The sequence below is a fragment of the Haliotis asinina genome, chromosome 13, assembly GCF_037392515.1.
Source record: "Haliotis asinina isolate JCU_RB_2024 chromosome 13, JCU_Hal_asi_v2, whole genome shotgun sequence".
Classification (NCBI taxonomy): Eukaryota; Metazoa; Mollusca; class Gastropoda; order Lepetellida; family Haliotidae; genus Haliotis; species Haliotis asinina.
In genome coordinates this window covers 461,997-477,482 of record NC_090292.1, presented here as the reverse complement: position 1 = coordinate 477,482, position 15,486 = coordinate 461,997, and the positions used below count along the sequence as shown (strand labels likewise).

General features: G+C 40.9%; 1 protein-coding gene and 1 pseudogene across 1 annotated transcript in view; both read left to right on the top strand.

Moving 5' to 3' along the window:
* The first annotated feature begins 3,626 nt into the window (after positions 1-3,626).
* LOC137260303 (uncharacterized) lies at positions 3,627-4,662 on the top strand (annotated as a pseudogene).
* Positions 4,663-4,773: 111 nt separating this feature from the next.
* The window catches only part of LOC137260300 (E3 ubiquitin-protein ligase DCST1-like), a 65,977-nt gene continuing 55,264 nt past the window's right edge, over positions 4,774-15,486 (top strand). The window contains exon 1 of the mRNA XM_067797984.1: positions 4,774-5,053. Coding sequence (XP_067654085.1) covers positions 4,774-5,053 — 280 coding nt within the window. The remainder of the gene's footprint in view (positions 5,054-15,486) is intronic.

Sequence of the window (15,486 nt, the reverse complement as noted above, 5' to 3'; positions counted from 1 at the left end):
ACACTGATGCATTCTGGGATGTTAAATACAAATACCAAGGTAACATAACTTTTGTTATTCAGTTGTATTTCAAACTTTTTCCCGAATCACCAGAAATTAACCGTTTCTTGGTTTGCGACTGCTTCGCTCGGCTAACGTCACTGGAGGAAACGTTACGTTTAACGTTTTTCGATGCGCATAGCGAATGCGCAATGGACAGATTTGCGTGACTTGAACCAGGATGTCTGGGTGGATGTTCCTGTCTGGGTGGATGTTCCTGTCTGGGTGGATGTTCCTGTCTGGGTGGATGTACCAAGGAGGCGACTCGTAAAAACACAGCAAGTGATGCGTGCAAGGATCATTGGTGTGGTCGAAGACGGAGAACAGAAGATGTTTCTTCTGATTACAAGCTAAGCATCTTGGGTTTTGTAAAAAACACACTTGTTCCATAGTTTTTCTTATTTTCTTCACGTCTTGATTTTGGGGTTCGCAGATTTGTCGGTCGACGTGTACGTCAAGTTCAAAACACGCCACGGACACTTCTACAACTGGCCATCGCATCGCAGGAAGAGAGGGGAAGACTTCGCTTGAGAGACTTCGTTGACGTCGACGTGTGTGCCGAGACGAAGGCGACCAGTAGGTCACTGCTGCCAGTGGTGGCCATACAAAGACTCCCGCCATCTTGTGGATTCAAGTAAACAGGGATGCAACAAGTAATGCTGACTTTTATCTGTAGATGTGTGAATTTTCAGGGAATAATTGCTCTGAAACTAAAGCAATAAATTCGGCATACGAGTTTGTTGGGGTTTTTTCCTGTTATGAAAAGTGTAATAAATAATCTTTGTTTAACAATAAATCACCCATTCTAACTGATAAATTAGAAGTGTACATCCAATAATTTCAAAAGATTCCAGAATACTGACAGGGATCACATGACCTTGACCTATTCACGTTTACCGTGACGTTGCAATTGGAAATTATACCACGACATTGTAGGATACCCGATACTGATTGGTTGATTGTTACATGTGACCGTGCACGTGACCGTCCTTAAACCCTAATAACCAAACGGCAGCCAGTTACACGCAGAGCGCGTTACCTGTGCGTATGAATACATATCACGCGCTGACCCTATTGTTAGTGAACAAACATTTCATCTGAAATCAAACTCCGGTAGTCTGTACGAGATACTGGGGAAGAATTTGATTTAAAATCGAAATGGTTCGATGACAAGCTACTGGAATATAAATGAAATTCTTGAAAAAGAGGAGACAGGCACATCTATTAGCATGCATTCAGTGAATGAGTGAGTTTAGTTTTACGCCGCAGTCAGCAATATTACATCTACATGGCGGCGGTTTGTAAATAATCGAGTCTGGATCAGACAATCCAGTGATCAACAACATGAGCATCAATCTGCGCAATTGGGAACCGATATCATGTCAACCAAGTCAGAGAGCCTGACCACCCGATCCCGTTAATCGCCTCTTACGACAAGCATAGTCGCCTTTAATGACAAGCATGGGTTGCTGGCGGCCTATTCTACCCCGGGGCTTTCACGGGTCACCATACATTCAGTGTCACTAAATTAACTTAAGATTAACGCTAGGTGGAGTCGTAAGGAACACAATGCACTTAACTATTTATTTCTGTTGTGACATATAACGGTTGTTTATGTATTTGATGATTTAGGAATATCAGATTTGTCAGATACTGAATTTTTGCTTATTTGTATATATGAAATATTGTGTATGCACACCATGTTGCATGCAATATTAGTAAACTTAAAAATTTCACTCTATTATCACAGGAGTCATATTCGTATGTTTGCGAGTGCTATGTGCAATAAACAAAATGTGATAAACTGTTTGTCCGCAATTGCCGGCATACGTCCATTTCTATTACAGACTATAGCTTTAACAACACAGCATTTTGGACAACAATTCGCAGTATCTATATTTCTCAAGCCGCCGTGGTAGTCGCACTTACATTCATAGCAACTTTGTAATTTTATGGCCATACGTATCCAGGACCACACGAGCGCAATTCTCGCACAACCTACACTTTTTGTATATGACCGCAAAACAGATTACCTTTATCTCCTGATTTGAAAAGATTTGACAGGAGAGGTTCGGGCAGTTTGTCTTATGTTAACATGGTTGTTAGACTGAGATAGAGTCCACGGTGTCTGATTATTATTGGAGCCTTGCACACTTGAAGAGCTGTGATGAAGAGTTCCTCGTGTTTGAATTTACAGACTGTTGGGGGCGGTGGGGTAGTCTAGTAGTTAAAGCGTTCGCTCGCCACGCCGAAGACCCAGGTTCGATTCCCCACATAGGTACAATGTGTGAGGTCCATTTCTGGTGTCCCCCGCCGTGATATCGCTGGAATATTGCTGAAAGCGGCGTAAAACCAAACTCACTCACTCACTACCGACTGTTCTGGCGTCTTGAATGCTGTGACAGACAGCGCACATAGGCAATATCGAACATGGTTCCAACATCGCAAGGTGAGAGAATTATTAACAAGTAAAAGACTAATCACTCATGAAAATTCGTCCGTGGCAGCGATGTTCGCTTCGTCCTCTCTCAGTGGCGCTCTAGCCGCATCTTAGAGTGCGGAAATACACCATGACGTCACAATGCCTTCGATGGCGCCAAACTAAACCTCTATGACGTAAAACCGCGCATGACGTCATACATTCATAAAGAATGTTCTCTGTGATAGAAACTGGGACGGTTGACTAAAATAACGCCAGTTACGCAGGCGACAGTGTATACAGTGACGGGGGCGACAGTAACAACGAAAGTACGGAAAGCAACGATGTGCACTCACGACCAAGAACAGCCATGAATAAGCAATTAGACAGTGAAGATACGGGTGTGGATGAAAAGACATCTTTGATGTTGGCAACAAGTACAAGTAGCAAAGGTAACACATCAAAGACTGATATATTTCTTTGTGTACACACAGAACATATTCACTACACTACATTTTTCATTAAAAAAAAAAGAACGAGGAGCACTATTGCTGTCCCCCTAAAATTCTTTTATAGATTACTTTTTATGCATTATATCCTGCCGTCTCCTTTTTTCGACGTTCTCCTATTTTCGACGGTCGTATTTATCGCGCTATCGTACGAGAGCACGAGCGAGGTCAGAGGTCACCGGAGTTGTAAACATCAACATCGGACCTCCGCCGCTCCCACACCGACTGGCTTCAAATATGGAAATCCGTAAGGTACTTACAACAAAAACTACTCACCAAATAACATTTTTCACCAAGATCACTTATGTCCAAAAATTTCTAACTTCTGATGCAAAAATTGAAGGTTTCACTTTTCACATATTAGTGTCAAAACAAGTCGTCTGCATATCTCGTGTATTTCCAAAAATAGCAACACACTTTCTAATGACGTCATTCGCTGCAAAGAAAAAAAAAGTATGGAAGCTGAAAAGGGTCATCCCTTGCGGCAAAAATTACGATATTGGGTTAAAAGAGACGATGTAATTTTCTTTCCGACTCTTAAGAGGGTTAAATATGACGTTATAAACTTTCGCTACAAGCAATAAACGGTACTTTTTCAGCAAATCACTTCATCTAGAGGGTCATACAGAAAGGGCTATACACAGGATGACTTACAGAACGCTTACACTCTTGTACTTGAAGAAAACATACTTGTCCAACAGGCTGCAATTCGCTGGGGTGTTCCCATCACAACTTTGAAAGATCGTGTTAGAGGCAGGATCCACATTGATACAATAAAATCTGGAAATTCAACCCTTTTTTCACAAGAAGAAGAGTCATCGCTTGTATCCCACATCCGGGTAATGAGTGAGATAGGCTACGGCTACACTCGTCAGGAAACCATCAACTTGGCAACAGATTACGCCCACCACCTTGGCCACAGAAACAGAGCTACACCGCTGAGTTTACGATGGCTGTATAGTTTTCTATCACTCTGGCCCGAGATACGTGTGCAAAAGCCAAGAAAGCTGGAATACGCTGGCGCCAGATCTGCCACTCGTCAATCAGTGGACACACAATTACTTTTTAGAGCTGGAGAAAATTATGACAAGATACAGCTTCCAAGACCGTCCCCAGGATATCTTTAACATCGACGAGAAGGGGTTACAGGCTGATATTACGAGAGAGGAGTTGTTGGCGGGAGCGTCCCCAGGTGTTGATGGGACTGTGTCTGAGACGGGATGGTCCAACACGGACATTTTCAAGACTTACATGGAGTCCCATTTTGTAAAACATGTGGCAGGCGGCAATGTAAATTCACCTCTACTTGTTTTATACGATGGACATAAGAGTCACGTCTCTCTCGGCCTTCTCCAGTGAGCAAAAGCACACAACATCGTTTCGTTTGTTTTGCCGCCACACACCAGTCACCTATTTCAGCCCCTTGATATTGGTTGTTACGGGCCCGTCGAAGCAGGATGGACGTCGGCATGTCACAGATTTCTGAGGGAATCTGGTGGAAAGGCCATTACAAGTTACGATGTTTGTGAGATTGCTTGCAAGGTACTCACTTCTACGTTGACACCTCACAACATCATATCGTCTTTCCGACGTTCAGGCATCTTCCCGTTCGACCCTGACTTTGTGACTGACGAGCTGTCGCCCCTTCCCTCACATTCAAGCCTACGAAAGTCTCCGAGGATTCGTCAGACATGACAGATGTACGTGATTTCCTAGGCAAGAGAGGTGGCGAGATACTTGCTAACGTGGAAACAGCAAAAGTCAGAAAAACTGTCCGTAAAATTGTCGGCGGAAAACCCATCACTGATGACGACGTCACTAGCAAACTCGTACAACATCACAAAGAACAAAACAAGCAAGGTATCTGGGGACAGTCTTCCATCAGAACAAGGCAAAGCGACAGATCGGACACACAGCAACGAAAACAGGAAAGGTAACTGCAAGGCTAACAAACGTAAAGGGAAGAACATCGTACGTAATATTCCATCATCGGACGAAAGTGACACTGACCACTCAACCGACACTGAAGATGATAAGTGTTGTGTTGGTGGCAAATTCATGCCAAGCGATTTGAGGAACTGTGCCAGTTTGACATTTGTCAAATGGGCCGAGTGTGTTACATGTGGACACTGGTTGCACTTGAAGTTCTGCACGTCCGTTGCAAGTGTAAGAAGACATGCTGTTTTCTTTTGCCCGCATTGTCTGCCTGAAGTTGTGGAAGAGTAGCGATTACTTACCTACTGGACTGTATATATCCCAATGTTAGGGGTTTTCGACGGTATAAGACAAAAAAGTATTTTTTATCCTTAATATCATTCTAAGTTTTGATATTGCTAACCTTGTGTGATAAAGGTATATTCATCTATTTCACCAAAAAGTTTCATGTGTTTCCAACAAAAATAGCGTTTTTACATCGTATTGGAGAAACTGTCGCTTGTCACATCCGGGTATTTTTGTATGTGTTTTCGACGGTGAGCCATACTTTTCCCTCCGCACTGCAAGAGAGTGTTTTGATCACGTGGCTTCCTGTTTCATACATTACCTGTCACTAGCAGACTACTGATCTTGTTGAAGTTTGCTCGCTATGTTTTGTTATATAGGCAGTTGATATTGCATCTGAAGTGGTATTAACGATCGAGGGGAAATAATATTGTTGTTTAATTGCTCTTTACATAACTTAATTTCTTAATTTCAATCGTCAATACGTACTTCCTCGATATAGCGCTAGCAATGGAATCGTCGAAATCACCAGAACGTCGAATTTAGCTCGCTTTGGGATATGTTGGAGTTTGCTACCGTTATCACCTTCATTGTTGATGAGTTCATGGAATCGCTGTTGGAATCATTTGTTTGATTTTCCGAATTATGGTAAGTAAAAATATTACGTCTCCATACATTTCTTTTCCCCATTTCCAGTGTATTACGTGACCGTCGAAAAATGGTGACGTCACCATTTGTGTACACAATGATGGGTCCGCCATTATCGATCGCCGTAGCGGCATATCCAAAACAAATCAAAGAAAACCTGATGTAGCCAATAATACCATGATAGATAGGCTTTATTGCTCATACAAAAGGATACGCCTGTTTCTTCCGGATTTCCCGTATGTAGCCATTATTCTGTTACACCGTCGAAAATAGGAGAAACCAGGGTATAACGTTGACAGTGCTCCCTTATTAAGAAAATTAAACTACGGACCTGTATAAGATTTATTGAAACTAATGTTAAAAATCATCTTTACAAATTATAGGCTCGTATACGGTTACTCGTACTTTACTACAATATAAGGACGGGGCATTCGGTTCGTGTTTCTTCTCAGCCAAATTTACATATCTACTTATCAATATGTCACATACTACTGATGAAGCCTTGATGAATCCGCATATTTAAATTTGCATACGCGATCTAGTCTTGATGGATTCACATATCTGCAGAGTCGTGCCAAAGGTATTCCGACACTTGACGTAATCATACTAGACTTAAATGTTAAATTAGTGCAGCATAAATCATATTCATGAAATGACACAGGTTCGCGTAAGTATCAAATATGCCGGCGTAAACAGATTTACTCATTGCTAGGGGCTTTAACTTTTTGGATGCCGAGCTTATGGGGTTTTTTTCAAGAGCACATTTTCGTTAGGTTTGAAAAGTGGACGTTGTTCGAGAATTGCACTGTGATCCTCGATCTGCGTACGGCTATAAAATTACACAGAAATGTAGAATATTTAATTTCCTATCCGTTGGTATAAATATAACTGCGACTCCATCAGGGGTTTGAGAAATAGGCACCGCTAAATGTTGTCCAAAACTTTTGTATGCGTTAAAAAACAGTAAAGGACAAGGCATGATAAGGGTGATTTTTGGTCCAGTAATAGAACTGGCTGATAACATGTTATATTTGGTTAGAGACAAGTTAGCTTTGCATAAAAATGTTACATTTTATATGATCTTTATATGATACCATAGATTACCAAACTTAGGAAAAAATGCAATATTTGAAATAGAAACAACAGTTCATCATTGAAACCATTAGGCCACACATTCCCCTGCCTCACAATGTGAAATTAAGCTTATATATTACACTTTACAACAATGTATCACTTGACGTGTTCATCATCTGCTGGACCTTCATACAATGTTTTTATTCCAGTAAAAGAAACATCCTTTTCATATGACAGTTAAGTGTAGTCATTTTGGTTCTATGAAATCTAATATGTCATTGGAAACATCAAGGTGCATAAATTCTTGGAAAATGTATATGTTTATACATGGCAATCCTGCTGAATTGCAGTGTTATTTTGACAGTTACAGGTGACTCAAAGGTTTTTGAGATGATAGAACGACTATGATCAAATTCTGACATAATAACAAAGATTCTCATCTCTACAGTGCTGCTTGATCGTATCTTGAAAATCTTCAGACGTCTTCTTACTTTTCTAGCAGAAACCAACACGGTCTCCAAAAACCAATGTTTACCTCACATAAATGCGAGTGCCTTATGATATTGAAAATTTTAGTAAAGATGTTTGATACGTGTATTTTAGAACACAAAACCATTCAAAATGTTATGTATGATGGCATAGATGTGTAAATGTGATGGATAGTTTCTAAAGACGTTATTTTATGTCAATGTTTATTTTTTAGATGTATGGGGTAATTTCATAAACCGAAAAACGTACTTTTTTAAACATTTTGATATGAGCAAAAATGGCGGCTTCGCTGACAAGGGTGCACAGGAAGTTCGAGGACTCTTCCCTTGATTCAGGGATCGTTTGCACATAAATATGAGATGTAAGTAATCAGAATGGTTCTGACTATATGGGTATTGTTATGTGTTTTTATGGTTTACACTGTAAATAACGGAAGAAGCCAGAAATGTTGATAAGTACCGCTGTCATTCTGCGTGTCTTTGCGTCAGTCAGTCGTCACGCTGCACGGAAACTTTGACAGTTTCTTATCAATTATCAAATGATTGCGTTGAATCTATTTTTAATTTGCTTTTTCTTGCTACGATGTTCTTCCTCTGAATATTCTATACGTATAATTGTAAGCAATTATTAGACGGCGGGATGTCGGAAATTTTCCGAAAAATATACGCAGTGTAAAATCGGAATTTTTCTTTGTTTCTAAGACGTATGGGGATTCTAATGATGCATTTGTCGTAGGTGAACATGAAATATACGCGATGTAATAGGAGTCTGAATACTGGCCTTCTCAAAACGTGACATTGTAAACACTATCAAATATTGCGGAAAGCGCATTTTGGTGTTCGTGTAAGCGTATTTTTGAGAACAGCCCAACAGATTCTGGCTTCATCGGCGACGTTTCAGAATTAACATTACTGGTTACATGAAAACTTGTTATCAGTGATCATCAATAGGCTAGTTTTGCAATTCAATACTCCAAATAATTATCCGATTTTCACATTTCAAAGCATACAGCAAATAAAGCTGTGAATCGCGATTTTGTATAGTTCGAAAAATGGCGACATTTGAAAGGTAATTTTAAGCACTTTTTTTAATTTTTAGCTTTGTCTGTGATAATTGTGGATGGTATCAAGTTTAGTGTCCCCAAGCTCGTGCAGGGTCCAACACAAACATTGTCAAGCAGCTAGTCGATGTGACGCCGAGGAAACTGTTAGCGATTCGAACTTTATAGGACAGCATTCCTGTTTTCTCTAGAACTACTCCAGTCGTCCACTTCTCAAGTGTCCTGTAAGACCTGATGAGGACATGCTGTCCTGGTGACAGCTGTCTGACTGCTTTCTCTGAATCCTTACTTGCAGCTTGTCATTCTTGAACAGTCTTGTGAAGATTTGGCTTCACCTAGTAAAGCCTAGTCTTTAGGTGTCTTCCACACAGCAGGATGGCTGGTGTGTCTTCTGTTGTTGCATGTGGCCTATTTCTGTAAGCTAACAGGAGGTTTGCAAGTTTCTGTTCAACTGTTATATTAATTTTCTTCCTTTCTGCTTTCAGTCAGTTCTTGAAAGATTGGACGAATCGCTCTGCTAGTCCGTTGCTTGCTGGATGATACGGTGCTGAGAAAGTATGCTTGAGACAATTCTTCTTTGTGAAACTAGATATTTCTCCTGAGATGAATTGTGGACCATAACCTGTGACTATGCTGTCCGGTATTCCATGACGAACGAACATCTGGCGCAGGGCTGAGACTGTCGCTGTAGCAGTAGGTGATTTCATGATTTCCACTGCAACCATACACATTCTCTCCATTAAAGGTCCAGCAAAGTCTGTGTGCTCTCTTTCCCATGGTGCCGTAGGCCATAGCCATGGATGTACAGGTGTGTATAGAATGCAGATTCTTCCTGGTCTCCAGGCATCAGCGACAGATCTTGGCCATCTGTTCGATCTGGCAGTCGATGTTGGGCCAGCATACATAGCCTCCAGCGCGGGCTTTCATGCGAACCACACCCATGTGACCTGTATGTATTTCTTCTAAGCACTGGCTCTGATGACAGGAAGGTACGACAACTCTAAGCTCCTACATCAAGCAACCTTGACTCACAGACAGTTCTCTGCGTCTAGTGTACAATGGTCTGAGCTCTTCACCGGAACACGGGTCTGGCCAACCTTTTAATGTAAGTTCTAATACTTGTTACAGAACAGGGTCTGCTTGCTCTGTTCTTGAGTTGGACCTCCCCTCTTCACATCGATGAGGTCGACGTCACACTCGTTCACGTTTACCTCTGTTCTTGAGTTGGACCACCCTCTTCACAACGATGAGGTCGGCGTCACCCTCGTTCACGTTTACCTCTGTTCTTGAGTTGGACCTCCCCTCTTCACAACGATGAGGTCGGCGTCACCTTCATTCACGTTTACCTCTGTGTTCTGTATCCTAACATGGACAGTCACCTGCCGCAAAGTTGAAAGTTTTTATTCTGTATAAGTCTTCAGATGAATGTCAGTATCTATTTGTGGTACTCCAGGCCCCGATTTCTCTGAACAAAATTAAGTCTAAGTTTTGACGTAAGTTGAAGTTGTTGCTCAAATTTGAGAAAATGCAGGGAATTGGTATCCAGTTCAAACATAGTAGATTTCTTTAGTTGTTTGGACTTTTTAGTCTAAAAAATGCAGTTGAGATAAAAACTCAAATTGTCAAACTCAGTTTGAGATTTGAGTTAAAACCTAAGTTTGTTTCGAGAAATCGGGCCCAGGAAAATACCTATCAAAGTCTAGAGTGAGAGAGAGAAGCCCCAGTATCGGGCTCCATCTTCACTGGTTTATTATTGATAAGCGACTGTACCCATATAGTGTCACTGGTTTATTGTTGATAAGCGACTGTACCCATATAGTGTCACTGGTTTATTGTTGATAAGCGACTGTACCCATATAGTGTCACTGGTTTATTGTTGATAAGCGACTGTACCCATATAGTGTCACTGGTTTATTGTTGATAAGCGACTGTACCCATATAGTGTCACTGGTTTAATGTTCGACAGTAATGGCTTAGGACATGAGTGATTTCTCAAAAGTTCTGTCAATTGTTTTAGAGTTTTCTCATCAGGTTTAGCCGGCGCAGTCAAATCTCACAAGCTGTAAGTCGTCCCTCCTACAAAACTCAACAGTGCAGCGACTCTCACGTCTTGTGCAATTTCACTGGAGATAAAATGCTGATCTAATCTCTCACAGTAAGCTGACTAATTATCCTTTCCATTTCTTCTAAGCAAAACAGTTCATGAATATTCCAGACTATGAAATTCCTTTAACTCCGGTCTACTCAGAGCACCTGGTGTTCGCGTATGGGAGAAAAGAAAATGGCGGATAGCAGAATTCATGAAATTCGTGAAATATTTATGAAACATGACCACCCGGTGCCGGTCTTGTGCTCCAACGGATTTAGCTGGCTTGGATATTGTTAGTAATCATTCTCGTCGCCACTATAATTCCTCTAGACTCAGGTTCCAGCACAAATATACCAACACAGACAACGCGGCTCACAGCACGACCGACCGAACACTCGGGTGGTAGGGGTACGAGACAGTATATCACCGGAACTGTTGATACACACATAACAGGGAGATAATCCACTACACGCGTAATCCGTATTGGTATTCACATACACAAGATCAAGAAACGGGGAATTTTCCGCTGAATTCAAAACTGTGAAGTATCTATATGTGCGTGATATATTTAGAATTTTATTTGACTTCAAAGTGAGGATTGAAGAGGAAGGACGCCTATGCCCCTGTGGCATCCTGGGAGTGAATGAGCAACTATTAGCGTATCCCGAGAAACGTTCCTTCCGGTACCCGGCATAATGCATTCTTTCCTTTGTTTTCCTGGTCATACAAGTATAAATATAAGGGACATAACTGCGTTACCGCCAACACCTGGCTGTAGAGCTTGCGCAGACAACGTGACTTGTACTTCCGTAGTATTTCACACATTGACACATCACAAAAGAGACAGGCTGCAAGTGTTAAAATCACTCTAAGTAGTATACATTGTGGACGTTAAAAATATTGATCCATCGGAAGATTAGACCCGAATATCGCGTGACCATTAGTGTGTTCATAAAAAATGAGAATTGATTGAAAATCACCCTGGCTATGCTGTGAATCTATGACATTACAGTTCGGCCCATAACATATGCAGATTTTAATATGTCTAAACATACCCGTAATGCCAACAGTCACTCACTTTGAATTGGCCTACATTTCCCTCTACGTTGTATGCCATTTACCATGCAGACGATACTGACAAAATATAACTGTCTGTTTTCACTTTTATGTTTACGTTCTTCCCAGCGGAAATAAACTTACGTAAATTCCAAACAACAACTCGAAGTATCAACTTTGATAAGTTCCACTGCAGGGCGACATCTGCATTTTCCTGTCATGTATATCAGCATCTGCCAACATCCACAATGAGAGCGACTTTTGTTCTTGAAATTTCGGCGAGTTTCTTCAATATGTAAAGGTTTGAAGCACAATAGTTTTATGACCAAATTTATGTCACATTTGCTGAGTGAGAAATGGCAATAACTGGTCTTATTAGTTGTTGAGGAAGCACAATACACACAGCCGCGTGTCCTGTAGGCCTCGTTTCAGAGAGACACGGTCAGGAACTGTAAAGAAGCGGGAAACCTCGGTGAACAGCTAATCTATCGTCAAAGTAAAATGCATTTCATTGTGTTATGAAACAATAGAGCAAATAGTTAAAAACCACTGAAAGGCGATAAGTGGCCGCTGGCCAGTAGGCGGGCTATGTAACGCAGATCACATGGAGAAACTTTGGTGTGAATACGGACGCCATATTTGCGTTATGTTTTGTTCCCGGGGAAGAAAACTATTCCAGAACAAAGTCCCCCAACATTTTGGTAGTTTCACAATGTATGAGACGAGATAACAATGTACTACATGAGAAAGCACGGGATAGCGATCTGATGACACATTCCGATCCTTGGTTTGACATTCCCATTTTCTCCTGTTGGTGTAGATTTATTCTGACCAATCTTGCAGCATTAGTAACACAGTACTAGCTAGTTACTGAGAATAGTAGTTGACTTCATTATTTGTTTTATGCATTTTGCGACGTCGGGAAAAACGACATTGTATTTCTGATTAGTGTATATATATCATCTAATGGCCATTAATCATGTGAAAGGTCTCGGTTTCAGTGTCGGACTTTAACACGCTCACATGTTTGGCATCATATTGTCGTGAATGAATAATATTTCACAACACCCGAGTAATTGACGATCTTTTTGAAATTTATCTTCCCTTCACTAGAATCCACTAGGTGTGCTCATCCGGACGGTCCAACCTTAAACTGGCAGCGTTACGTCGTATGTGCCATGTGAGCTGTACGTATTACTAATATACACGGAGACAGTTAACCAGTACAGGCTTCACCTTCACCGGTAACGTTCACGCTGGTGCATGGACCGTGTATCAATTCCGTTTTACGATGATATATCAAGTGTTATGTCCTGAAGTACTGATTCTGTGATACACCTGGGATGACCATAACTGCTTACTTTGCAATAATTAATGACACGCCAAATGGCAGTTCGAAGCGAGGTCGTGGAATCAGCTGATCGTTTTCAGGTCATACGTATAATGTCGTTTTGTTGACGGTAACTGAAGTCTGGCACTAGATGTCTGAATATCACACATTTGAAAATACAGTGTATTTTCGCTTTCGTATTACGCCCGATTAGACTGTATTCGTGTAATTCACGACGTCGGGGAGCTGATGCGGTGTGCGCAGTGTGAAGGTCTTGTGAATTTCGTCGGGTCATACAAGATGGGATTGGGATGTAGACAACACAAATAGTTAGCAGGTGCAGAGAGAGAGGTGAGAAAGAATGATGAAGTAATTGTAAAATAACAGTAACGGGCGAATTATGTCAGTCATCCCCTACATGTAGCCAATGTTGAAATATGATAAACGTGGGCATGACTAAAATATAATATTAAAATACTCATTCATTAAATATACCGCGCAGTACCATGGTTTCGGGGAGAAGCAAGTTTTCGGGGTATTTCTTTTCCCCGTAATTTCTTGCGTACAGTGAGATGACAGCGCCACCAGTAAACACCGTCTCGCGTGGAGAAGCTTCCGTCGCAGTCGGAACACGAAATGTTTGAAATGTTCAGCTTTCACGGAAGTTGTGGCCTAAGTTCTGTCAAAGTACTAAAATTCTACCCTAGAACGTAATGCACTTTGAGAACCTCCGTAAATGTGATCATAACTTTTGAAATAACGCTCGCAACTTGTCAAGCAAACTATCGTCTGCTCGAGTGAAAAGCTAAACATAAATACCACGTGATTCGAATAGTATGTTGCCGACGTAATAAAAAAAAAACATTAAACACAGAATTAGACAACTGTTACATATATTTTTTTCGTGCTGCAGAATTCGTACCAGGCACGTGACCTCTGGGTTCATTGAAAATACTACTGCGATGTCGCTGTACTGCGCAGACATGACATGTTTTATTGTCCCCGCCACGGCGGGCCATGCAGACATGGAAGAATGAATGTGCAAATGGTTGAATAATTTACCTGTAAATATGTTTATTTTTATCGAATTTCACAGAACAAAACATTAAAACAATCAAGAAAATACTTACCAGTACGGTACGTCACTTCTAGCGCTCGTGCTTGCCGACAAGACACGAAATGTAGGCGGCACTGCAAACCAGCGGACGACAGAACATTCTAACAATAAATTTATGAAAGGTGAGGTGATATTTATTGACGGAATTTCAGTTTTGATAGATTACTGATGCGCAATAATGTCCACAATCATCTTTTGCATTATTACCCCGAAAACACGTTACACCATGTGATATTTCAGACACAGAAGAAGCACTGCTACTACGAGGATAAGTACATATTCAATGACACTTTCTTCCAAATTTTATTTTGCATTACTTAGCTAAAAAATACATGTATAATGCCATTAGTATTGGTTATATATTTCAGTCTCTAGTGTAATAAATGACACTGTTAAGTGTTGTCAGCATCAAGTGGTTTACATTTTCCTGCAGTGTCTACATACAGCTACTGTTTACTTTCACAACAATCAGATTATTACAGTAGTCAAGAAGAAGGTCATGCTTTATTTTTAGACCTATCTCTTTAGTCTGTTGCAATAATCCGATTTTTCAAATTCTAGCATTAATATGTTGATAAATGCAATATCATTTCCCGCTTTACATCAATAGATATCTGCACTGCACAATGTTTTCATTTTATTTGGTGTTTTTTTTTGTATGATGGTGCGTGTGTACTTTTATATCACATGACTTTATTCAGTCCCTGTAGATATCATTTACATTTGTGACAATATTAATACATGTATAAACAAATGTTCATAGAGTAGGTGTGGGGTTAAATTCGAATTTATGTCATCAAAAACATAGTTGATGTTTAGCAGTGTTGCTTTCTAGCAAACTGACATAACCTAAAGTTTTCTTTAAGAACTGTGTAATGACAATCAGAATATAACAAGTTACATAGTACTTGGTCTCACATGGAGAATATACTCATGGAAAAATTTAAGGGAACGCATGAAATAGCCGTGACCTTTAATCTTTGAAACAGTAAGAGAAAAGTTCATACAGGTGAAAAGGCTTATGTCAAGTGATGAAAATCAATATCGGATGTGTCCCCCATGTCTCTGGAGAACTGCTTGGCATCGTCGTGGCATGCTGCGAATGAGTGTACGGATGGTACCAATCGGAATTCTACGCCATTCTTCCTGGAGAGCCACGAAAAGTTCATCCAAATTGTTGGGTTGAACAGGTCTGTCCCGAACATTGCGGCCAAGAACATCCCAAAGATGTTCGATGGGGTTAAGATCAGGACTTTTACCAGGTCATTGCAACACCGGGACACCTGCAGCCTGTCTGTCTGTCCCGACAAACATGAGCGATGTGAGGGCGGTCATTGTCATGCTGGAACTCGAACATTCGACCTGCTGTACGCGCAAAAGGGATCACAGTCGGGTTCAAGATCTCATCACGATATCGTACACCTGTTATCCTGCCA